The 21,643-nt window shown below is 53.5% G+C and overlaps 6 protein-coding genes across 6 annotated transcripts in view; 3 read left to right on the forward strand and 3 right to left on the reverse strand.

Annotated features, from left to right (window-relative positions):
• COCSUDRAFT_49363 (hypothetical protein) overlaps positions 1-6,162 on the reverse strand; it is a gene marked incomplete at its 5' end in the record, with an annotated part of 43,940 nt that extends 37,778 nt beyond the window's left edge. Inside the window, 15 exons of the mRNA XM_005642608.1 lie at positions 146-249; positions 437-591; positions 1,050-1,296; positions 1,546-1,851; positions 2,146-2,391; positions 2,683-2,898; positions 3,101-3,274; positions 3,398-3,579; positions 3,833-4,030; positions 4,214-4,304; positions 4,359-4,805; positions 5,105-5,202; positions 5,387-5,486; positions 5,734-5,831; positions 5,973-6,162. Of these exons, the coding sequence (XP_005642665.1) occupies positions 146-249; positions 437-591; positions 1,050-1,296; positions 1,546-1,851; positions 2,146-2,391; positions 2,683-2,898; positions 3,101-3,274; positions 3,398-3,579; positions 3,833-4,030; positions 4,214-4,304; positions 4,359-4,805; positions 5,105-5,202; positions 5,387-5,486; positions 5,734-5,831; positions 5,973-6,162 (2,852 nt within the window). The remainder of the gene's footprint in view (positions 1-145; positions 250-436; positions 592-1,049; positions 1,297-1,545; positions 1,852-2,145; positions 2,392-2,682; positions 2,899-3,100; positions 3,275-3,397; positions 3,580-3,832; positions 4,031-4,213; positions 4,305-4,358; positions 4,806-5,104; positions 5,203-5,386; positions 5,487-5,733; positions 5,832-5,972) is intronic.
• Positions 6,163-7,036: 874 nt separating this feature from the next.
• Positions 7,037-7,516, forward strand: COCSUDRAFT_20912 (hypothetical protein; the record flags this gene model as incomplete). Its single annotated transcript, XM_005642609.1, has 2 exons — positions 7,037-7,250; positions 7,413-7,516. Coding segments are annotated over 2 exons (318 nt in total), but the record flags the coding sequence as incomplete, so codon positions are not given.
• Positions 7,517-8,668: 1,152 nt separating this feature from the next.
• COCSUDRAFT_20939 (Rab5a Gtpase domain At 1.05 A resolution) lies at positions 8,669-9,759 on the reverse strand (the record flags this gene model as incomplete). Its single annotated transcript, XM_005642610.1, has 5 exons — positions 8,669-8,807; positions 8,919-9,000; positions 9,188-9,345; positions 9,464-9,600; positions 9,730-9,759. Coding segments are annotated over 5 exons (546 nt in total), but the record flags the coding sequence as incomplete, so codon positions are not given.
• Positions 9,760-10,507: 748 nt separating this feature from the next.
• Positions 10,508-12,002, forward strand: COCSUDRAFT_5505 (hypothetical protein; the record flags this gene model as incomplete). Its single annotated transcript, XM_005642611.1, has 6 exons — positions 10,508-10,935; positions 11,045-11,099; positions 11,248-11,316; positions 11,415-11,510; positions 11,691-11,783; positions 11,922-12,002. Coding segments are annotated over 6 exons (822 nt in total), but the record flags the coding sequence as incomplete, so codon positions are not given.
• A 618-nt stretch (positions 12,003-12,620) lies between these two features.
• On the reverse strand, positions 12,621-14,635 carry COCSUDRAFT_55000 (acyl-CoA N-acyltransferase). Its single transcript, XM_005642612.1, has 5 exons — positions 14,544-14,635; positions 14,228-14,358; positions 14,052-14,122; positions 13,541-13,776; positions 12,621-13,362 (listed from the first exon to the last, which is right to left on the reverse strand). The coding sequence occupies exons 4-5, from the start codon at positions 13,748-13,750 to the stop codon at positions 13,213-13,215; spliced, it is 360 nt and encodes a 119-aa protein (XP_005642669.1). The 5' UTR covers positions 13,751-13,776; positions 14,052-14,122; positions 14,228-14,358; positions 14,544-14,635; the 3' UTR covers positions 12,621-13,212.
• Positions 14,636-15,437: 802 nt separating this feature from the next.
• On the forward strand, positions 15,438-19,046 carry COCSUDRAFT_31812 (glycoside hydrolase; the record flags this gene model as incomplete). Its single annotated transcript, XM_005642613.1, has 11 exons — positions 15,438-15,659; positions 16,508-16,561; positions 16,737-16,882; positions 17,105-17,246; positions 17,384-17,536; positions 17,669-17,795; positions 17,920-17,986; positions 18,059-18,119; positions 18,374-18,572; positions 18,685-18,774; positions 18,884-19,046. The coding sequence occupies exons 1-11, from the start codon at positions 15,572-15,574 to the stop codon at positions 19,044-19,046; spliced, it is 1,290 nt and encodes a 429-aa protein (XP_005642670.1). The 5' UTR covers positions 15,438-15,571.
• Positions 19,047-21,643: the final 2,597 nt, after the last annotated feature.

A 21,643-nucleotide genomic window follows, 5' to 3' on the forward strand; every position in this document is an offset into this window, starting at 1 on the left:
CCCGTGAGAAAGGCACTTAGGCAGAGGGTCGCGCCCTTTGAGAGGAGCAGTGCAGATGTGACCATAAAGCTGGCTGAGCTGCTTTGCCCACATACAGCAGACCATGCGAAGGCTGATCCTCAACATGCAAACCAAGGAGGCTGACCTGGAGGCTGGGGCCTGGTAGCAGAAGAGGTCAATATAAGAGTGTATACTGCTCCTCTGTGTGGCGCCGCGGTGCATGAAGTCCTGAAAGTCCTCTCCGTACACCTGCGCATTCCACTCAGATTTCTGAATTGCTCACCCTCTGTTCTTGAGAACTTTCAAGTGAGAGCCAATCTTCTGTGAAGTACGCTGTCCATACATGCCAACTGCATCAGGGAGGCAGGCACCTTGGGAGGCGCTATTCCAGGACTTGCTATTCAGAAGTGCTGGTCTCGTTGGAAATAAAGCTCACCTGCGCACGGATGCCTGACACTGCAGCCACCAGCTCATACTCCGAACCAGGTGCCGGCTGTGCAGTGGCGCCAGAGGGCCCGCTGCCCACGTCCTTCTTGGACGCTCCAGGGTTGTTGCTCACATTGTGCTGGTACTGGATCACGCCCACAATGCCTGCAGCAGCAAGCAGCACCCCCTCAGTAGAAGATTCATGCAGATGGCTAGAAATTAACCACAATCAAGAAGGACAGCTCTTCCGCAGAGTTAAGGTTCTATAGAGAAATGCGATGATATCCACATCAGCAAATGATGTGTCTTGCGTGCACCATGGATAGAATTTGCGGGAAGAGGGGAGGGCATAGCAAACATGCTCTCCTTCTAGGGCGTCCACACAGCGTTACACATGTGCATGTATAGGAATGGCCGTCAAGGCGTGCTTATTCCAAGTAAGCCGTGACGTCCATACATATATAGAAATAAGTGCAATGTCCTGAAGCTCAGGGACCTTGGTGAACACACTCACGGTGAGGCTGCCTCGCCGTTCTTCTTAGACACAGTTGCAACATAATGATGAGGTCAACTACAGCTTCTTGGCAAATGCGCAGGCAAACAGCTGCAGAGAGGGAGCGCACCCGGGCAGGAGAGCCGGATGGAGGTGAGGGGAATGGCCAGCTTGCGGCGGATGGGCAGCTTGTGCAGCGTGAAGGCCAGCTTCGCGCGCTGCGACAGCGTCTGCGGCTGCAACGGGTCCATCGGCGTGTGAGCAGAAGCATGTGCAGGCGCGGAGGCTGCCGGCCACGCCAAAGGCATGTGCCTGATGCGGTCCAGCTCGCCGCAGAACGACAGCGCTGCCACCACCACGTCGGTGTTGTGCAGCACCTGAGACACCACAGCAAGCCAGCTCAGATCATTGTGTGCCACGGCCACACACAGATGCAAATCCACTCTTCACTGCATGGCTCAACAAACACACACTGAAGCCAATTCCCTGGCTCATTCGAGTGACCCCTCATGGGTCCTTGGTGCCAAGAGAGCAAAGCCCAGGCCAATGGCTTGTCTTGTGTGTCTTGCGCTGTGTACATGCATTAAGCAATACGTATAGTGGTCCTATGGAGTGCAGATGCGCACCGCAATGCCGGCTGCCTCCACCTCGACCTGCATGCCGAGCGGCTGCGCGAGGGACCACTCCTTGTTGCCCTTGCCGGAGTCGCAGGGGGTCTCCCGGCCGCCGCAGGGCCGGCCGACACGCAGCGTGAGGAAGCTGCCGGCGCCGAAGGCCCCGCTGCTCTGCACGCGGCAGGCGGCCGCATGGAGGTCGGCCACGGCCAGCAGTCGCATGCAGTGCTTGGAGGGGCTCTGCATGACCAGCGCCGGCAAGGGCTCGTCTAGCGTGGCCAGCCCTCCCACTGCCATCGACTCACACACCAGCGTCGCCTGGCCTGCCAGGATCAGCATCGCAAAATAATTTCAAAATATAGGCCCACCAAATATAGTCTTAATTTGCTAATGTGCAAGGCCAACCCATCCCACATTTGCATACACTATAATATGCTGATGCATCTTAAGAGCTAGCTGCTTGGCCGACCAATACCAATGCAACAGAAGATTGTACAGGAAGCCCACCCTCCACATTTCAAGGAACGTACAATTTAGATGACACTAAACAGGAAGCCTCAGGGCGCTCGAGCAGATCACAAGCGCGCCTGTGGGCTGCAGGGTGATGCTGACGTCGCGAATGGCGGCCTCCAGGGTGTGGAAGGGCGATTCCGGCACGCGCGGCGTCAGCGCCATCCATTCCTCGCCCACCGCCAGCTGCAGGCCCAGCTTGGGGCAGGCCACGCGCATGCGCACAGTCACTGGGGACGCCTTGGCATTCTCCAGCCCCCGCGTGCACCGCTGGAACAGCATTGCCTCCACCGGCTTGGGCACCCTGGCGGGGGTGCCCACCACAGCATCCACCGCGTCCATCGCGTGCTGCAGTGGTGAAGCAAGATAAAGGTCATCGTCGATGGAAACGATATGTTCCTCACAAGGACATTGTCATGCTGCCATCAGGCAAATCCGTACTCTTCAGGCAAAGATTACAGTACTTCTAAGGCCAAGTGTCTCTGATGGGCTTCTCAGAGCTGTGGCAAGCAACAATTGGGAGCACTATCGCTCCCTGCATGGTTCACATGCTTGCAGATTTTGCTGCTCCAACTGCAGTATCCAGTGTCATCTGTGCTCTTACAAGGTCAACACAGACAGATATACAGGTAGCAGCACCTGCAGGACGGCGTAGTTGCCAGCCAGGCGGCGGCTGTGCACGGCTGCGACGCCGGCTCGGAAGTGCGCGACCTCCTCCAGGCTGAGCCGGGCCTCCAACGCAGCCAGCCCCGCGCGCTCCGCCTTGCTGGCAGCTGACACGCGCCGCTGCTGCCACCAGCGCCGCGACGGCTCGTGGAAGCTGCCCAGGCTGGCGCTCATCTTTGCATACAGCGCCTGTGTGGCACGACAGGCGTTCATGATGTGTTCATCGGATATACCGGTGTGAATTGCTAGAGAAAGAAAGACATGCCACAGAGAGGTACCAGTCATGCAGGGAAGCAGCGATGTAGAGGTTATCAAGACCAGCTTAGCAGAGACAAATGGACATGCATGTGTATGAGCAAGACTGCACAGCATGGGCATGGGAGGAGAGCACATTCCCCGTCCATCGTGAGGGCAGGCGGAGGCTTGCCTGGTAGCGCAGGCGATTCTCACGGCGGGCGTCCAGGCTGTGAAGCGAGGCCTGCCGCCGGCTGATTGTGCGACATTCCTGCTTCAGAGCATGGCCGGCATGCTGCCACCATGCCTGCGGCTTTGCTGTCACCGCCACCTGCGCAGGCTCACACCTATTGGTTGCAAATGATCCGATTTCACTTTATGGAGCTGCAAAAGCCTGCTCCTGAGATCTTGCAATTTGCTGAGCACCACGCAGCAAGCTGTGACATTGTCTCACCTGCGGCCGCACTCTCCAGAACCGCTCATACTGCTCGTACTGCTGCAGCCGCTCTAGCATGCGGAGGGCAACAGCCGCAGACTGCGCGCTCAGCACCGGCACAAATGCGCGCAGTAGCAGCTCCACCTCCACCATGCATGACTCCTCCGGCTCGGCGCGCACCTTGCACGGCTTCTCAAAACCTGGGCATGGCAGCAACGGTTCAAGACACAAACCAAATCTGTGTTTGATTTGGCGAAGCATGCAGACGCCAGATACCCAGACGCGCCACATTCACCTTTGGGGATGACCATGAGCTGGTAGATCTCACACACAAGAGTCACGCAAACATGATGTCAGTCCTGCAAAAACGTTGTTCTAGATATCCGTGGCAGGCGCTGCCCCGGGAGGGCATTTTCCGCGCTGAAGGGCTCTACTTTGGCAACTACTGCGCACCTGTGTGGCCGTCTGCCATGCCGAGCCCGGCCAAGCCGTTCAAGCCTGGCGGGCGACCTGGGGATGCAAAGGCTTTACTGTTGCCGGTGTCTCCCTGCACTCTCCGCTTCACTGACTCTGGGGATGCCACCGGCTCTACAACTTCGTCCGCCTCCGGTATGGACGACACTGTGTGCCGCAAGTCTTCCAATGCTTCCACTGCAGCACAAAATGCACATTGCAGTCAGGAGAGAACAAGCAGCCCCAGCAGCACAATGAGCTGTCTCTCAACGTCTGATAGCTGGTGCGGCATCAAAACATAGTGAGGATCCAGATCATGCAAGACAAAATAGTAGCAACAACAACATGAGCAGGGAAGAAAATATAGTCAGTGCAGCCCACCTGTATCGCTGTACGAGGAGGTGGAAGTCTCCTCGGATGCATAAAGGGGGTTAGTGTACATGGAGGGCTTGGCCTCCTGGGCCATGCTGCCCTGCAGTGCGGCACCTGCTTCAGGCTCACTCCAGTGCGGTGGCACCACCCGCACAGTCAGGCTGAAGCCCCACTGCTGCACCAGCATGTGCTCCTCCACAGGGGGCTCCCGCTCACGCGGCCCTGCTCGCGCTGGGACATCCGAAGCCGATGCACTGGACACCGCTCCTGGCGTAGGAACTGAAGCTGCACGAAACCGCTTGCGCCGCAGGAACGGCTGCGCGCCGGCCGGTGCGTGGCCAGACGTGTGCGTGGCCGCTGCTGTGGCAGGCAGCCCGACCGAGAAGGGGGGATGGGTTGGGGTGGCATGGCCGCTGGATGCAGCCGACCCAGCTGTGGGTTGCGGGTGCGAGGGGGACGGCTGCCGCGCATCGTAGCTGCGCAGGGACAGGCTGAGGCCCGCCACCTCAGCCTTCGCGCTGGACGGCGCCGCGTAGATGAGGAACCTGGTGACTGTGCTTGGCGCGCACAAATAGTCCCACCAGGTAGCAGCGCCGCCTCCCTGTGATGGCATTGCCTTGCCAGCCCCACCTGAGACGTCAGCAAGCGCTCAGGTCCTCCCCGTTGTGACCTTCATAGCTGACCTGCAGCTCATCAGCAGACCATACAGACATGCATGCATGCATGCATGCAGAAAACAGACATTTGTGAAACAATTTGAGTACAAGTAGGGCTAGTCTAACACAGGGGCCTGCCTTGCGGTGTGAGCGACAGCTGCCTGATGCTGAGGCGGAGGGCATCCTTGCCCTCCAAGTTGCCCCCCACTGCCATGCGCGGCCCTGACTCGTCCTGCTGGCTGACCTCCAGCTGCAGATCGTCCACCGTCACTTCTAGGCACTGAGTGCATATGACAAGTGCGCGGTGGCAGAACCGCGCCAGAGCCCTGTGGCTGAAGCACCCTGCACATTCAACACGTGATGCCCAGTGAACGCTCTAGAAAGTGGCTCGCACCAGTAAACAGAAATCTACAGATCACACCATTGGGATGCTAAATGAACAAGGTGATCAAGGCGATGAAATCAGAGGAGGGCAGGGTGAGCTTGCCTGTCTTCGCTGGTGACTCGCTGTCTTGTTGGAGGAAACACGTGTTCCAAAGAAGATCCTCCACTGTCGCCAGCTTCTCAGCGCGCAGCTGCCTCTCCAACTTCTGCTCAGCCAGCTGCTGTTCCTCAGCGTCCACAAGCTGCACAGTAGCAGAAGACTTGGTCAGAACATGCATTGTTTTCTTTCACTTGAAGCACAAAACGGAAGGTCGAAATCGACGCCCTTAATGGATGCCAGACAGACTAGGCAGGTCTCAGGCTTTGCTCTGTCTGACAATCAGAGGGATACTGGTAGACAAGAACCTGGGGCATTTGCCGCTGACGCAGATTTACCACTACCCCTCTCAAATGAATGCGCAGACGACGCCTCCATGACGGCAGCTGCACCTCGATGTACGCCACATAGAGCTCTGATAAATGGAATGTGCCACAACAGGCCTGTTGAAGAGCTGCTTTGGCCAGGCGCACGTTATAAACGTGGACGCCTGCGCGTCCGACAAGAACACTGAAAACAACAGTTTTGTCCACTCCGGCGCAGCATGGCGTGCCTCAATTCGCACTCAAAACCCTGGCCCATGTCCATGGCAAGGATGACCAGAGAATGACTGCAAAGTCGCGACGCATACCTTGTTTACGTCGTTCCACGCGGCACTTCTGTGCATTTGACTGGGTCTGTTCAAAGCTGGGACCCCTCAACGCTCGGGACAGAAGGGAGCAAAGAGTGGTTTCTACCAAGGCAAACCTTGTGACTAGGACGAGGAATGTCACAGCCACAGCGCTCAGCGCCACAAGAGAGTACAATAACTCTCGCATCATGATAGTAGCGATTATGTAATACCACTACAAGGTTGCTTCTTGATGCTAAATAGAGAAACAAGATGGTGTTTGGCCAGTATGTCTCACAAATACAGCAAAATAACCAGCGACCACTTTTCGTTGCATTCCATTCTTCGTGGTGAGACAGTCGAGGTCTCCAAGAATGGAGCAAAGATTAGGAAATGTTCAGACGTTGCTGGTGTACGAAATGCTCTTGGTAGGAGGAACCCTATATGTAGAAGAAGATATATATCCCCTGCTCTATAACATGAACCCTTCACTCCTCCTGCATGCGAAGTGTGAGGAAACAAGGAGCATCCCACGATAGTCCTTGGAAAAAACGATTCTTTCATAGTTGGACATTGACCCTTTTGCTGTCTGAGCTCCCACTTTCTTTGTGCGGTGCACTGACTAAGGGATCGCTTTATTATCATACCTTTCAGACCGTGATGTCGCTTGTCTTAGAGCAGGATCTGGTGCGGCATTTGAGACGTTGTGGAGCAGCTGGCCATTTATGTAATCGTCGTACAGCTCGCTTTATTTCGCGGGCATTGGCAGGAGCACCAGAGCCAGGCATGAAGAGTCTTGGACCTTCAACTAGCCAGCCGCTCTCTCCTCTGAGAGATCAACTGGGTGTTTCGACATCGCAGCCGTCAGTGTCATCATATTCTTCGGTACAGACCCCTGTACCACGGTCGTACAATGTGCCTCTATTTGGTAAGTACACCACTTCCTATTCCAGTGCTAACCATGGCGCACCTCGCCCTGCTTTAGTAACATTGAACAGCTTCTTACGTTTTTGGGTATACGCTAGCAGCATGCAAGATTCCAGATCGAAAGCCAAGCATTAATTTCACTGTCGTGGCGCTGTGCAGACGCTATGAAGTTCAATGGGCCTGCACCAGAGGTAATCAACTGCCGCCTAGCAATGATCGGCTTCCTTTATGCAGCCAGCAACGAAGGCTCGAGTGGAAAGTTAGTTCTAGACCAGATCCAGGAATCCCCTTGGTTTCCTTTGGCATTAAGCGCCATCTTCATCTGGGCATCGCTAGTACCCATCACAAAGGGCGCCAAGCGGGAGAGCTTTGGTGTGCACCTGCCTCATTGCAATAACGTTGTGATGTTGTTCTATAACAGTATGGAGACAAGATCGTTGAACAGCTGCAGGCATCCTACTGCCATGCATATACCACGACAACTTGGGTGGAACATTTGACCGCATCCTCATCAGGATTTCATTGTGTGCGCAGGCTGGTTCACTCCAAAAGCTGAGCTCACAAATGGGCGCACAGCATGTCTGGCATTTGCAGTCCTTCTTCTTCTGGAGCATAAGAGTGGGGTAGCATTCTTTTGAGACAATAATTCATGTGGTGCACGGACCTCAGCCATCACATCCCCTGAGAAGACATCACCTGTGTGAAAGCTTCGCATCGTTAATTGCGTGCCTGGCTCACCGATAGATTGTGCGGCAGTAAAAGTTGTGCATGGACAGCCTGCCGCCGTGACTGGCTAGCCAACAAGAGGGGGCACCGTTATACCATGATCCAATGCTTGTCGGGTCAGAACATGTCCTTTGAGGGATGCCTTTGTGGAGCATGCATGCGTTGCCTCAGGGCATCAGGGAAAGCACAGAGATCTAAAATTGGCATTGCAAACTACAATACAGCCAAAGGAATCTGGTTGGGACCCTGCAGCAACATCGCCTGAAATAATACGATCATGAGATGTTGTCTCTAAGATTGGATTACTTACTGATCTTGATTGACGTAATAATATAATTCTTGTCATTTGTAGTTAACTTGCTCACATTTGTAGCTTATGCGACGCACCTGATCCTCATGTGAAAACGCGCGTAATAATAATAATAATAGTAAAGAGTCAAATTTGGTGATGGTCAGCGTCAATATACCACATGCACAGGGTGATAACAGGAGCGCTCCCAGACTCAAATTTGTTACACAATTCCCGGTCGATACTGTTGCTTGATATACCAATGGTAAGTAATAGCTGATGGCTGACTTGGGCATTCCATGCGCATCCACTGGATGCACCCACTGGCAGTGGGTGTTGATATCGTGTTTTCTACCGGTACCAAGCAGCTTCGGATGCTGAGCATCCTGTTTCACATATACCTAGATTTGCTTTTGGCATTTGCTTCCAGGGCCCATCCGGGATATGGCCATCAAGATTGCATGCAAGGTATACGTATAGGAGTGAAGTGCTCGATTACATGAAGTACAATCACCCTCATCCAACATTCACGATGCCAAAAGGCGCACAATGCGGAACATGATATTATTGCAACTGCATCACATGCAATAGCAACATTGCAGACACTCAGTGCACCAGACATATGACAAGATTAATGTGCTGTTTAACAAGTAGGAAGGGTCAGCACCGTCACTAATATACAGTTTGCCATCTTCAGCCTAGTTGACAGAGTCTCTTTGTGGAACATCCAGAACAGAGGCATATAGACAATGCTGCGCTACATCAGCACAGGGACTCATGAGCTCGCCGTCACGGGCGCAGTGGGAAGCTGCGATGCACCTCCATTGCTGGCAAGCTTCATCGCTACAGTATCAAAGATTGCTGCAACGTTGGCTGCAGTCTTGGCTGAAGTTTCGATAAAAAGCATGGAGTTCCTGCGTGGCACAATTTGGGCGGGTAAATCTCCACTTCAGCTCAGATCAGGCACGAGATGGGGTGCGGTCAATAACAAGAAGTCTGCAAGGGAAAAGTGACCAGCTCCGTACCTTTCTGCGTACTCTTGGCCAGTCTCTGTCGTGACTTCTCTCTGCTCGCTCAAGTCTGACTTGTTGCCCACCAGGATAATTGCTGCAAGCAACCCACAGCTCTCATGCACATGAGAAATTCCAGGGAGAATGCAAGATAACTCAAGAAGAGACAAATTTCAACAGTGCTCATGTGCCTGCTCATCCCATTGGCTCTGACCATGGCAATGGTCCCAAGGGAGGCATAATACTTCCAGAACACATCGAACCATGGGACTAGCCTGCCCCACCTATGTTTCCGCTGGCATTTTTCTGCAGCTCTGAGACCCAGTGCTTTGCTTTCTGGAAGGATTCCCCGCTGGTTATGTCATAGACCACCGCTGCTGCTGACGCGCCTCTGTAGTACAATGGAGCCAAGGACGCATACCGCTCCTGTCCAGCTGTGTCCCTGTCCCATGGAACTATTTCCCATTAGCTAGTGTGGTATGCCTCAGGCAGGCATAAACTTCACTTTGCATGCACCCGAAAAGGCTGGATTGAGACAGGGTCGAGGAGAGCCCACAGACCAGATCTCGAATTTGACTGTTGTGCCGTCAGGCAGATGTACTGAGTGGCTCATGAACGCAGCGCCCACAGTGACCTTGCTGTTCGCGTCAAATTGGCCCCGGACATACCGCAACACAAGACAGGACTTCCCAACACCCTGCAAGGTACCATTTCAACTGGTTTTGAGCTCATAGAGTAGGCCACTGGTGAAAAAGGCAAAGCAAGATTTCACATCTGCAGCATCTCCTGGACATGCAGAATTTTGGTCTCCAGCTGGGTGTCGCACCGAGTCTCCTAGGAGGACGAGCTTTATACGTGGTATTGCCCCAGGTCCAGGTTCTGCTTCGGTTTGGCCGACACCGCGCAAGTCTGCCTTCTCAGGTGGTGCTGTGAAGTCACGACAGTGTCAGTGATGTTTGCAGCAAGTATAGAGGTCAGCACTGATTGCAAGTACACAGCTCAGAGGAGAACGGTCAAGCTACCAAATTCAAGATTGAGACATGCCGCATGCAAATCAAGCTATCATCCTCTGGAGAAAACTGGACAAGAAACGCTGAGATTTGCTAAAAGTCAAGTGATTACAATCAGCTTACCTGCTCTGCTGGTAGAACAACCCATGTGATATGAGGCTTTCTACAAACCTCCCGAAATATTATGACACCGTTTCTTGGTCTTTATCCACCAAAATTTAAGTACAGTACATCTCACCAGCTCGTCCTGCCTTACTCTGCCTTCGGACCACCTCTTTGATCAACTTCACTCTTAGTTCTGTGCCTTGCAAAGCATGTGTAAGTTACTCAACTCCTGGATTCCATTCGACGCAATGATCAGTTCTTTCTTTCGTAATTTCCAACAGACTTCTTCAGAGATTATGATTATGACCTGCCTCAATTGCTATTTCTTGGATTGTAAAGAACTTGGCTTGCTGACATCCAGTGCACAGCCACGTATGTCGGAGAGGCAGAGAATCCCAACGCATGTATAAGCAGATTGTCGCAATACATCTGCATGTGATCTTTGCATTTCTGACCATGGTAATCTCGGATGACAGCAACTTTCTGCCATTTCAGAGATATGATCAGTATGGAACCATGGGTTGCGGGATTCAGAGTTCCATAGAACTACTTCGGCTCTGCTTTCTGTCATTCACAGTAGTGCCCTTGAAGGTGATTGGGACCGTGTCCTGCATTGTGGGTTTCTATCTAGCTTGCAGACTGGCACAATTGCTGCCTAAACAATCTCGTGACGTGCTTGTTCCTTTCCTGGGCAAATTCTACACAAGATCATGCCTGGCTTGCATTGGATTCATCAAAATTGCGTGGGTGCACTTGCCACGTGCCGATTGGGACAAGCCAAGAGGGGAAGCACGGGCAGCTGGCATTGTCTCCAACCACTGCAGCTGGATCGACATTCTGATTCACATGTCGAGATACTTTCCAAGCTTTGTGGCTAGAGGCGGAACAGAGAAGCTGGCACTGATCGGGCCAATCAGGTTGGCACTCATCTTCCAATATACAGACGCACATGACAGGCTCACATGGCCAGAAAATGCTTGCATGAACTGATCCCGAGCAATGATGCGAGATGGCGAACCTGTGCAGCCAGAACATGGACTGCATATACGTGGAGCGGGAGGGTCGGAGTGCAGGTGCAAAGGTGCGCAGCTGCGCAGCTGCGCACCGACATTCAGCCCACTCAATCTCCATGAAATCGCTGAATTGCGAGGCGTTCTCCTACTGTGTGATCTTCGTCTCTCACAGGCAGGGTGCATGCTGTTCAGGGTGTTGCGGCGCATGTGAAGGAGAGGATGGAGGCGAGTGCAAGTGCAAGTAGGCAGAGCAGCAGTTTGAGACCCATGCTATTGTTCCCAGAGGTGCGCTACCAGACACGCCACAGGAATGCTGTAAGAAGGCAATTGCCAGCACCTCTCTTGCTGCTGTTAGAGGGATGGGATCTGTGCCTGGGATGCAGGGAACAACTACCAATGGCGATTTCTTGCTGCCCTTCAAGACTGGGGCCTTTTTGGCAGGTGCACCTGTCCAGCCAGTCATCTTGAAGTACGGCAAGGTGTGCCCACTGGAAGCACCGTGGACATGGCCTGCATGCTCCTTCTTGCCCTGCTACTCTCCAGCCTAAGTTCATATAAGGCCACTCAGTAGGGCCATGCGTGGTCTGGAGATATTGTTAGAAATTCTGAAAGGCACCATAGATTCAAGTCCCAAATGCGCTCTTGATGTGCGTGACCAGGGAAGGGTCTCGCCAGCTTGGGAGAGCATTTCAGCGCCGCGTCACATCTTTCTGACGTTTGCAAACCCCTTCCATAGTGTGATTGCTTATGAGGTACTTGAACATGAGGGTCCTTCCCCGATGTGGATTGAGACCCCTGTCTTGGCCATGCTGCTTGTACACATGATTATCTGCCCGCCTTTGCCCAGCACATCTCTTCCTATGCATGACATCGCTTGAAAATTCCTGCAGCTGCCAGTGTATGTACCAACAGCGGAGGAGCGCAAGGACCCAACTTTATATGCGCACAATGTGCGAGAATACATGGTGAGAGGCCCGAAGCAATTCACTGGTACAGACTTGCTTTGCCGCTCTGGCACACACTCCATTGTATGCCAGCATGGGCAAGCATTTGCCACTGCCAGTATTTTACAAATCGTAGGGTGCAAAACTGACAAAGGGGCTCTAATGCGTGGGTGCAGTTGCGATACAGCGGCCTCAAGCCGTCCAGCGCCCTCCTGGCCGACAAGCGAGCCTACCACACCTTGCTCAAGGGTGAAGCACCACCAGAGTCCAAGAAGCGGGAGTGATGAGGATCTGTAGAGGTGCAGAAGGAGAAGAGGGTGTGTTATCAGCCAGCTGCTGGAGCAACAGCACTCTAAGCCTGCATCGCAGAATGTGAGGGTTCTGTTGTCATTTTGAGGGAGTGAGGAGGCAATTTTCTAAAGCCTTGGACATGTTCCATTTCCCAGCATGCTGCAGGTACCACCGGTGCGGGTTAATACGCGTACACTGTGAATCAATTTGAATGATCACTGGTATGCAGCCGCTGCCTGCGGCAGGAATCAAATTTGTGCAAGTCCAAATCTACTTGCTTCAAAGCTGCTGCATGGAAATCTAATGGCCTCTAAGAATGCTGCATGCGAATACAATAAATATCGTTCCCTTCGTAGCAAGCATCATCGTTACATTGAGCACATTCCATCATACTACGAAGCTTGAAGCTTGGAGGCTCCCAAAGCCTTAAGGGAGCTCCAGCTGATTCTTGGGCAAGGCTGGGCCAGGCTCACGGAGGGGTGTTTGCCATATAAAGTCACATTTTGATGTCACTGACATCAGATATCTGGCAGATTCCTGGGGAACACAAAAACGCAGCCAGGCCAGGAGAATTTTGGCTGGCATTGACTCAAATTGACTCATTGACTCCGACTTTGGAAGTTCCCCGCACAACAATGTTTGTACAGTAATGCATCTTGCTCATTATGGCCCCATCAGACCAGCTTCCACTAACATGTGGCAGAAGTTCTCAGAGTCACAATGCCGCAGTGTCAGTCTTACCGAATTTGGCACCCTGTACAAGCCACGCAGCGCACTGGCATGCTGTTCAATGTCACGAATCCTAAAATGCAGCCTGCTCAGGCTCAGGTTGAGACAACCAAATTCTGTGCACTGGATTAGTCCCGGGGATAATCTCAAGCAGATCGCTGCCCGCCACTGACCGGTAGTGCAGGGTGATTTGTTGGTCCAGAGAATGGCTTGTGCCTCACTGGAGCAAGCTCTTCCTCATGATGCTGTGCTGCCATCTGCGTCCTGGAAGCATAAACAGCGGCGCCTTTGGCTGCCTTGACTTAGCCTGGTCGTATCCCGCACTCATGTACAGCTTCTGCGCTGGCGTGTTGTTCACATGCACCGCCTGCAGCATGCATGCACATTCTGTTCCACTGTGAAGGACTGTGACAGACAAGGAAGACTTGAACCTGCCTATGGCCACTCTTCTTTTGTACAATGAATGTGAGAATGCTGGCTTGGCCAGCAAATGTTATGCTCGGAATCCCAGTGGGGTGGATGACCCATCATGTGCATGAGCTCACCAGGGTTATTGAGCTGCAGCCAATCTGTCGAGCATGATCCTCGCATGCCGCCAGTAGCAGCCGGGCAATGCCCTGATTCCGCAGCTTGCCATCGACGGCCATGTTGGTCAGGTGCGCAGAGTCCGCAGGCAGCAGTGGGACGTTCCTGACATCCTCTACATCCTCCTCCTCAGCAAAGGTGACCGCTGCAGTGCCCACCACTCTGTGCATGCGACCGGGCGGCAGGAGGCTCTCGTCTGCGCGCATGCACTCCCCTCAAGAGTCAATCAAGAGATGAGTATGTTGTAGGCACTTCTGCGAAGTTCGTTTTGTCGATGCACATGATGCATGCACCGGGAGGCAGCCCTTCCCCTCCTCTTGGCATTCCCACTGCATTGCATGGTGTGCATTTTACCCTGGTTTGATTTTGACAAACACTGCCCTGCTGCCTTGTGGTGGCTATGCAGAGTAGTGGGCACATGACAAAGAAGTGTGGTGTGGCCTGTCGGTCCAGACCATGTCCCTAACTTACCTGCCGGAATCAAGCGGGCAACAAAGAATAGCCCTTTCTTTGATGGATCTTGAAGCTTCCTCAAAAAGTCACTGCGCATGCATCACAAGTTCCCCATGAGCAAATCTTGAGGTATCCTGAAGCACATACTGACGCAAGTGGTCCCAGTGAAATCAGATGCATGCACAGGCCCTTACTCTACTTTGCTGAGGGAGACCGTGACAGAGTCCAACGAGGTTGCAAAGCTCCTCGTCAGCAAAACGGATGCTGCTGTCAAGTCTTCAACCTCCAAAGGCAGGATGGTTAGGTGACCAACTGGCAATTCTGCCTGTGCAGCACAGCAACTTTTCTCGTCCTGTGATGCGAATCAGTTCTTAATGCCTCATCGACCACAAGATGATGCATCTGTCCCTCGTATCCCTGCATTTGCAGAGTGATACACATGGTGCAGAGCTTGTCCCATGCCTTACGCCAACTCACATCACTCAGCCACAGATGGGACCCAAAACACACCTTTCGCAATTTGGAAGCGCAGACGACCGAACACCTGCCTGACTTCTTGACTGGGATCCAGGCAGCAGTGTTGGCGATCCCTTGGATCCCAGATCTGGAGACCCTGGCAACCTCAAACCCCAACGTGCAGTTGTTGCACTGACTCCGAGCCAACATATCCTGCAAGACAACAAATCAGCAGGACTTCTCAAAGTTCTGCCTGATGCTGTCCCATGCCCAATTCTGCTGAGGTTGTTGCCTGCCCTCCAGTCAGACCAATGGAAGGGAGAGGCATATGCATGCAACATGCAGCACAAGACTGGCCACATTCCTCTGGTTCAGCAGCAGCTGAGGACTTACGGATGTCAACATCAGCCTCTGAGCTGCTGGGCTTCCAGCTGCCGGTGATCAAAGATCTGGCAGGCCCGCCGATTCCCTCTGCAGAAAATGCCTCCTGCTCAGTGAGTCTGTTCTGGTACCCTGCACATGGCGCCGTGCGCGGTGATCGCCTAGCGTTACAACCGCATGCATGTATTCATGATAATCCTTTGCCAGGAGATCTCTGGAGCAACATGCAGTCATTTGGCTGCGGCTGCCAGTGCCGTGGCGTTTATATTTATCATACAAGTGTGTGCATGCACGGTACGCGCCGCTGCCGGTACGTGCATGTGCAGGCTTCGGATCTGCTGGTCGGGTTTGCCAACCACAGACAATCTCCGCCAGGATCGCAATTGCTGTTGTGACATCACACAAGACCTGCAAGCAGATTTTGGCGCCATTTTGGGAGCGGACGTGGACTGGCTTCGCACAGCTGGCGTCATTAATAATGCCCAATCTGGCAACTATTACTTCGTTTCCCCCGGCGAGTCAGGCTCTCATGCCAGCCAGCTCTTACAGTGGTACAAAATCCAGCAACACTAGGCCGCACCACAGATCCATCCAAGGCGGCGAGCTGTGCTAGATGTGTCTCTCGTAGCAATTTAGAGGTGGAGCGAGCGTCGCCGAGCCGACTCCGACGTGCTTGCCGCCCGCGGGGCGAGCAGGAAGCGATGGGGAACAGGGCGTTGCGCCTTGCGGCCCTTCTCAGCCTGTCCCTTCTGGCCACCGGCTTCGGGGCCGAATTCGACGACTTCATAGGTGCGTGTGCCTTCCCTAGTGTGCACAGCTCATTCGCAGGAGTTTTGGGCGAGGTGGTTCTGCCTTGTGCTGCATCCATGGTGGTGTACGGCGAGCGTCGGCCAGCTCATGCCGCAGCGCATTGCAGCAAAGCAGGAGGCGCATGCCAGTTGTTCCCGTTGCAATGTCAGAGCGTGGGTGTGCGTTTTAGGTGAGCTATAAAGTTCAGTGTAGTAGGTATGACGTCTTGGCTCCTGATCCCCACCCTCCAAAGGCGGGCTTGGTCCGAGGTCAGCTTAAGTGGTCTAGCAGCATTGTGAGATGGCTTTCTGTGCAGCATCAGTGCCGCCTTGACTTTCGGGTGCCCGGATTTTGTGGGAGAGTCTCACATGAGTTATGTCCAGCGTCGCGATTGCGCTGGCCCAGGGTCCAAGACGTTCCTGACAGCTCTTATCTGTGTCTGTGCAGCTGTGATCTATTAGCAGCGATCATATCTTCCCAGGTATTTAGTTTTGAAGCGTGCAGTACAGCTCAGTAGGGCTTGCCTTTCCAACATACAGTCCGGGTGCACGCGCGTCTTTGACAAGACCGCTCCTCACTTTCTGGCACTCTTGGATGCCTGTAGAAAGCATCGGGGCGGTGCTGCTGCATTTGGCATCAGGCGGACAGCGGTCGATCACAAGGCTTTACGGGGCATCACTGCGTGACAGTGATTGAGCTGCAGGACCGCTTGTGGCGTGCTGCACCGAGCTAGCTTTCTGGCGAGCACTCAGAAATTGTAGTCTCGTGTGTGCAGTCTAGCCTGTCCGTCCGAGTACCTTTGTCTGACACACAACACAAGCTGACCTGGCCTGTCTTCTTGCTCGCAGGAACTGATAACGAGCTGCTGAAGGCTCAGTCTAGGCAGCTGCAGCAGGCATCAGGTACTGAAGGTCGAATGACTGTAATTATTAGAGCATTGATGCATGCATGCTGAGATGCTGGGCTGGCGTACTGCTGGCTTGTTGATTTTGCCAACATGCCGGCCTCCATGCATGCCATCAAATGTCATTTCTTGCTTCATGTGGCATCAACTCATGAGCTACGTCTGTCATGCAGCCCCAGCCCCTAGCACCAACGGTGGAGCTGGCCTCATCCAGGACTTTGTGGCTAGGTCAGGCACTCGCTTTGTTGTCCAGTCCAGAGATGGAGAGCAGGACTCCTGCGAGACCTTCTACTTTGCTGGAGCCAACACGTACTACCTGGTGAGACCTTGCTTTTGCACGGACATGCCCTGTGTTCTCATGTCGCAGGAGCACTGTCATGCATGATGCATGAATGTGCACCCCCACAGCCTCACGTGTCGAGCCATGTCATGTCATGACAAGCCTTCTGCATGCACTTGAGCTGCAATGAAATGCGGTGCCATGACCATGAGTGCTTCTGGAAGTCTTGCACTGCATGAGATTGTGTGTGCCTGTCCGCAGATGATTAGGGCTGCAGACCCCAGGACCAGGCCACAGGTACTGGAGATCCTTGACTCCGCCAAGGACCTGGGCCTGAAGGTGCTCCGCATGTGGGCCTTCAACGAGGGCCCTCTGCAGTTTAACACTCTGCAGCGCTACCCAGGTACAATTCGCTCCTGTTGTCATGCATTTCTTTTGCCCATGATCAGCTCCGTTGACATGTGACCATGAAAGCATGCATCTTGCCTCATTAGTCGTTTACTGCAGGACCTGACAAATGCATCGTGCTCTTTACTGCAGGCGTGTACGATGAGAAGGTCTTGGTTGGCCTGGACTTTGTCATCAATGAGGCCAGCAAGCGTGGCATCAGGGTGGTGCTTGTGTTTGCCAACTACTGGGCCATGTATGGAGGCATCGACCAGTACAACATCTGGTCCTTCGAGGCTGGCAGTGGTAAGTCAAAAGCTCATGCATGCAGTTATTTTTGTGCAAATGTTCTATGTCAGGTGAGTGCTGCATGCATGCCATTGCAAGGCCATGTTTTATTCAGTGGCTCTTGACCTCATGGTTGCATGTCTGCTGCAGGTAATTGCAATGGTGATGTCACATGCCGAGATGATTTCTACAGCGACCCTGTTGCTGTTGGATACTACAAGGACCATGTGAAGAAGCTCATCAACCGTGTGAACACCTTCAACCAGCGCTTGTACAGGTACCTGCAGCAACTGTTCCCATCATGCATGACATTTCGAGCCTATCGTTGCATTTCATTGAGCTGTTCACTGTTTTGTGTCCTTCATCAGCACCCTGAATCGTTTGATGTATCGTTACGGCAGGGAGGACCCTACCATCTTTGGGTACAACCTGATGAACGAGCCGCGCTCCCAGGCCGAGCTCTACATCGTCAAGCGCACCACCACGGACGGCTCCAAGGACTACAACATCTCCTACAACCCTGGCGACGACCTGCACAAGTGGATCGAAGACATGGCCGGCTACATCAAGTCCATGGACCCCATCCATCTGCTGTCCACAGGTGCTTTACTTGGCTCGAGTCCAGACTCCCTAGTTGGGTGTCTATGTGGTGCATGTAACCTGCACGTCACCTCGAGCTGATTGCCTATGTCTTTGCAATCATGCATGGTGCTGAAAAGTCATTGCTGGCCTTTGTAAAGGGTAGGAAACTGCGATGCAGTCTATTAACACTCGAGCCGCCCTGCAGCATGACGAATGAATATTGATGCAGCATGACAAGAGAGAGTAGCTGAATTGGTCATGTTGATGTCGCAGGGCAAGAGGGCTTTGCAGCCAACTCCACACCGCTGTACATGTACTCTAACCCAGGCGCCTGGGCGTCCCTGCTGGGTGTGGATTTTGTCCGCAACAACAAGGCCAAGGGGATTGACTACTCAACCATGCATGTCTACGTGGACCAGTGGCTGTGCGTGGCTGAAGGCTCAACAACTCAAGGGCAGCTGGACTTCATGAAGTGAGCAGCATCCCTCACATCGTCATGCAGTGTTGCACATGATACTTACTGGTTTTGCCAGCAGCATGCATAGGCCTAGCAGCTTTCTGATCATGCCCGTCCACCTGCGCAGGTCTTGGATAGAGGCACGGCAGCAAGCAGCTGAGGAAGAGCTCGAGATGCCAGTTGTCCTCGAAGAGTTTGGCTGCAAGCTGGACAAGAGGTGACCCTATCGTGTTCCACCCCATTCATGCATCCCGTATTATTTGTTGCTTAGTGCCTACTCGGCAGTGCTTCAGCATAAATTTAAAGATTATTTTTTTGTTGTGCAGGCCCGCCCAGTACGGCTTGGCATACGAGAGCTGTTTGGCATCTGCAAAGAGAGGGGGTTCATGTGCTGGAGTTATGTTCTGGGATTTGGCTCACAAGGTATGCAGCTTTCTTCTTCGTATGAAGGTTATACGACACATTTGTGGTGCGATTGCTCTTCCATGATCAGCATGTGAAATGGCGCAACTTGTCTTGACCGCAACTCAGCTGTGGATGATGTCATGCTGCAGGAGTATGCACCACTGGATCCTTACCTGGATGGCATCCTCCGCTTTGGAGGTGGCTACTCAAACATGCTGGGCTCCAACGCATCTAACTCCGACCAGCGCAATGAAGTCTTCACCCTCATGCGCAACTATGCTAAGGCCGTCGCAGACATCAACGCCAAGTCAGGCGGCAAGGACACCTGCGTTTTCGTGCCTCCCCCACAGCAGGGCCAGGGCTGCAAGTGAGTTTCGTTCATCTGTAAATCCAGCAAATTCATGCATCTTCATTTCAGTGCCCCATTCATGATCTGGCGCATGCTCAGCAACGCGCCTTTGTGGCGCAGAGACATCTCTGTGAACTGGGATGAGGGTGGCATGCCCTGGACATGCCTGGCCGGGGAGCCTTCCAACGTCAACTGGTGCAACGGTGCTGGAGGTGCTGATTTGTACAAGAACCCACCTGAGGCATGGAGGGGCGCCAACACTCGTGGTGAGTTAGCGGACGTCCACTTGAATACTGTATACTGCAATTCCTTTTGAGGCACTTGTCTGGTATGCTTGCTGTGCTTGACACTTGCTGGTGTGCGCAGGTCTTCCATACAACTCCATCGAGATTCTGGTGCTGGGCAACATCACCAACACTGGCAGCAAGCCAGTCAACCTGAAGGGCGGGTGGATGATTATCCCTTTCTCCATGGGTGTTCACACCCAGTTTGAGGGTATTTGGAAGCGCCAGACAAACCCAACAGATTACTTCAAAATCTACTGCTGGTGCGCATGCGTTATGTTCTTTGTTTTCTCATTCAGCACTTCATTTTATGAATTCTGATGTGTTGGGCAGCTTTATGATTGGACTCTGTAACTGCCTTAGGGACATCAAGGACTCCAATGGAGATGAGCTCTGCGACAATGGAGTGCAGCTGTCCTTCACCAACTACTCGTGGCCCATTGGTGTCAAGCGTGACCGTGGCCTTAATATTACCTTCACCAAAGACATCATTCTGCAGCCTGCTGGCTGGCTTGGAGCCCCGCAGCAGACTGGCAGCGGCGCCAATGTTGCCATCTCCTTCAAGGATGACAAGAACAAGTACAGGTGTGTGACCGACCACATGTATCCCCTGCACATGTCATTTCCTTCAATGTGTTCTCATGTGCTGGAGACATTTTTTGATGATCATCAGCAGCTCTGCAGGCTTTAATGGTGTTTTAAAAGTTTCTTCCTTGTGGCTGCAGGCTTGATGTGTCCAGCCTGGGACTGCAGGGAAGCACATCCTGCCCCATGAGCCCAGTCTACAGCACCTGGCCGCCCCCGCCACCGCCCCTGCCCAAGGCCTGCAAGGAGGGCCCAGACTCGCGCCGCGGCTGCCCTCACTATGAGTGGTACTGGGCCAATGCAACAGCGGTGAGCTCCACAGACTCGTCAGGTCTCCCATATACTCGTGGGGGCGACGGTGAAGAGTCGGTAGGGCGTTTTCTTGCTTTTCGGCCATGAGCCCCAGGCCCTAGAAAACTTTGTCTGGTGTGCCTGTCTGCTTCTATGTCTTCCTATTCTCTACTACGGCATTTTGCCGTTTTCTTGAGTACTGGTGTATTTGGATGTGTTACGGTGCTTTAGCACCGGTGTGTTTTGGGTGAACATGTGGCAGCATTGGCTCACACCTCCCTAACTAGTCGTTTTGGGAAGGTCTGTGTTGTGATGCATTTTAGTTGTTGCATGCAGACTCAGCAGGGCCGCGTCAGCACTGCTTCCATCCAGCAGGGAGGCCGCCGTCGCCAGTTGCTTGTGGACACCGCAGCCACTCCTCCGGCTCCAACCTCTGCTGCTGGATCCCCTGAGGCCGCGGGCGCTGCGTCTGGCTACTTCGGCAGCGGGCCATACCTGCGCACCCTCAACTCCGCCAGCAAGAGCATCCCTGCCAGCACCCTGGGCGTGACTTCTGGCAACCAGTATGTCATCACCAGCAATGTGAAGGTCGATGGCAGCATCAGGTAGGTTCCTTCTCTGCAGCCTGTTTGGGACCGCACCTTGCAAGCGCCATGCATTGGTCTGGAATAGGCAGGTGCTGATACATGCATGTGGTAATTCTTAAAGTCAGGTCCTTGTTTCTTACTTTCTCCTTTATGTCCCATGCAGGAAGCCAAGGAACATTACACGCCCAGGTGCAGCCAGCGTGGGCAACCCCCACCCTGATGCCACTGGTCTCAACAAGGCTGAGGGCGTGGATATCGTCCTGACGCTGCAGTACAGCCGCCCCGGTCTCTCTGGCCCCACATACATGGTGAGCCCTTGACAATCCTTCTTTGCAGAGAAAGCTTACACTTTCCTTTGATTCAGCAAAGCTGAATTCTATTGCCACAGGAGTGTAACGGATGCATTCATGGTGCAGGCGCTGGGCAAGGCTCGCGTCGTGCCAGGAAATGGCACAGAGATGCTGCGTGGCGTGTTCTCTCTGGCCCCAGAGGATGACCTGACTGGCTCAGCCGTTGTCTACGCCGAGACCGCCCACCCCGGCATGACCATCTCCTTCGACACCCCTAAGGTCTACCTGGCCAGTG

Source organism: Coccomyxa subellipsoidea (genome assembly GCF_000258705.1).
Source record: "Coccomyxa subellipsoidea C-169, whole genome shotgun sequence".
In the NCBI taxonomy this organism is placed as follows: domain Eukaryota; kingdom Viridiplantae; phylum Chlorophyta; class Trebouxiophyceae; family Coccomyxaceae; genus Coccomyxa; species Coccomyxa subellipsoidea.

Bases quoted from the DNA above. Each gene is read 5' to 3' on its own strand.
- COCSUDRAFT_55000 (XM_005642612.1), bottom strand. From the start codon at position 13,750: ATGCACAGAGTGGTGGGCACTGCAGCGGTCACCTTTGCTGAGGAGGAG. The intron at 13,363-13,540 runs GTGAGCTCATGC...TGCATGCTGCAG, and splicing joins GCTGCAGCTCAATAACCCTG to GCGGTGCATGTGAACAACAC.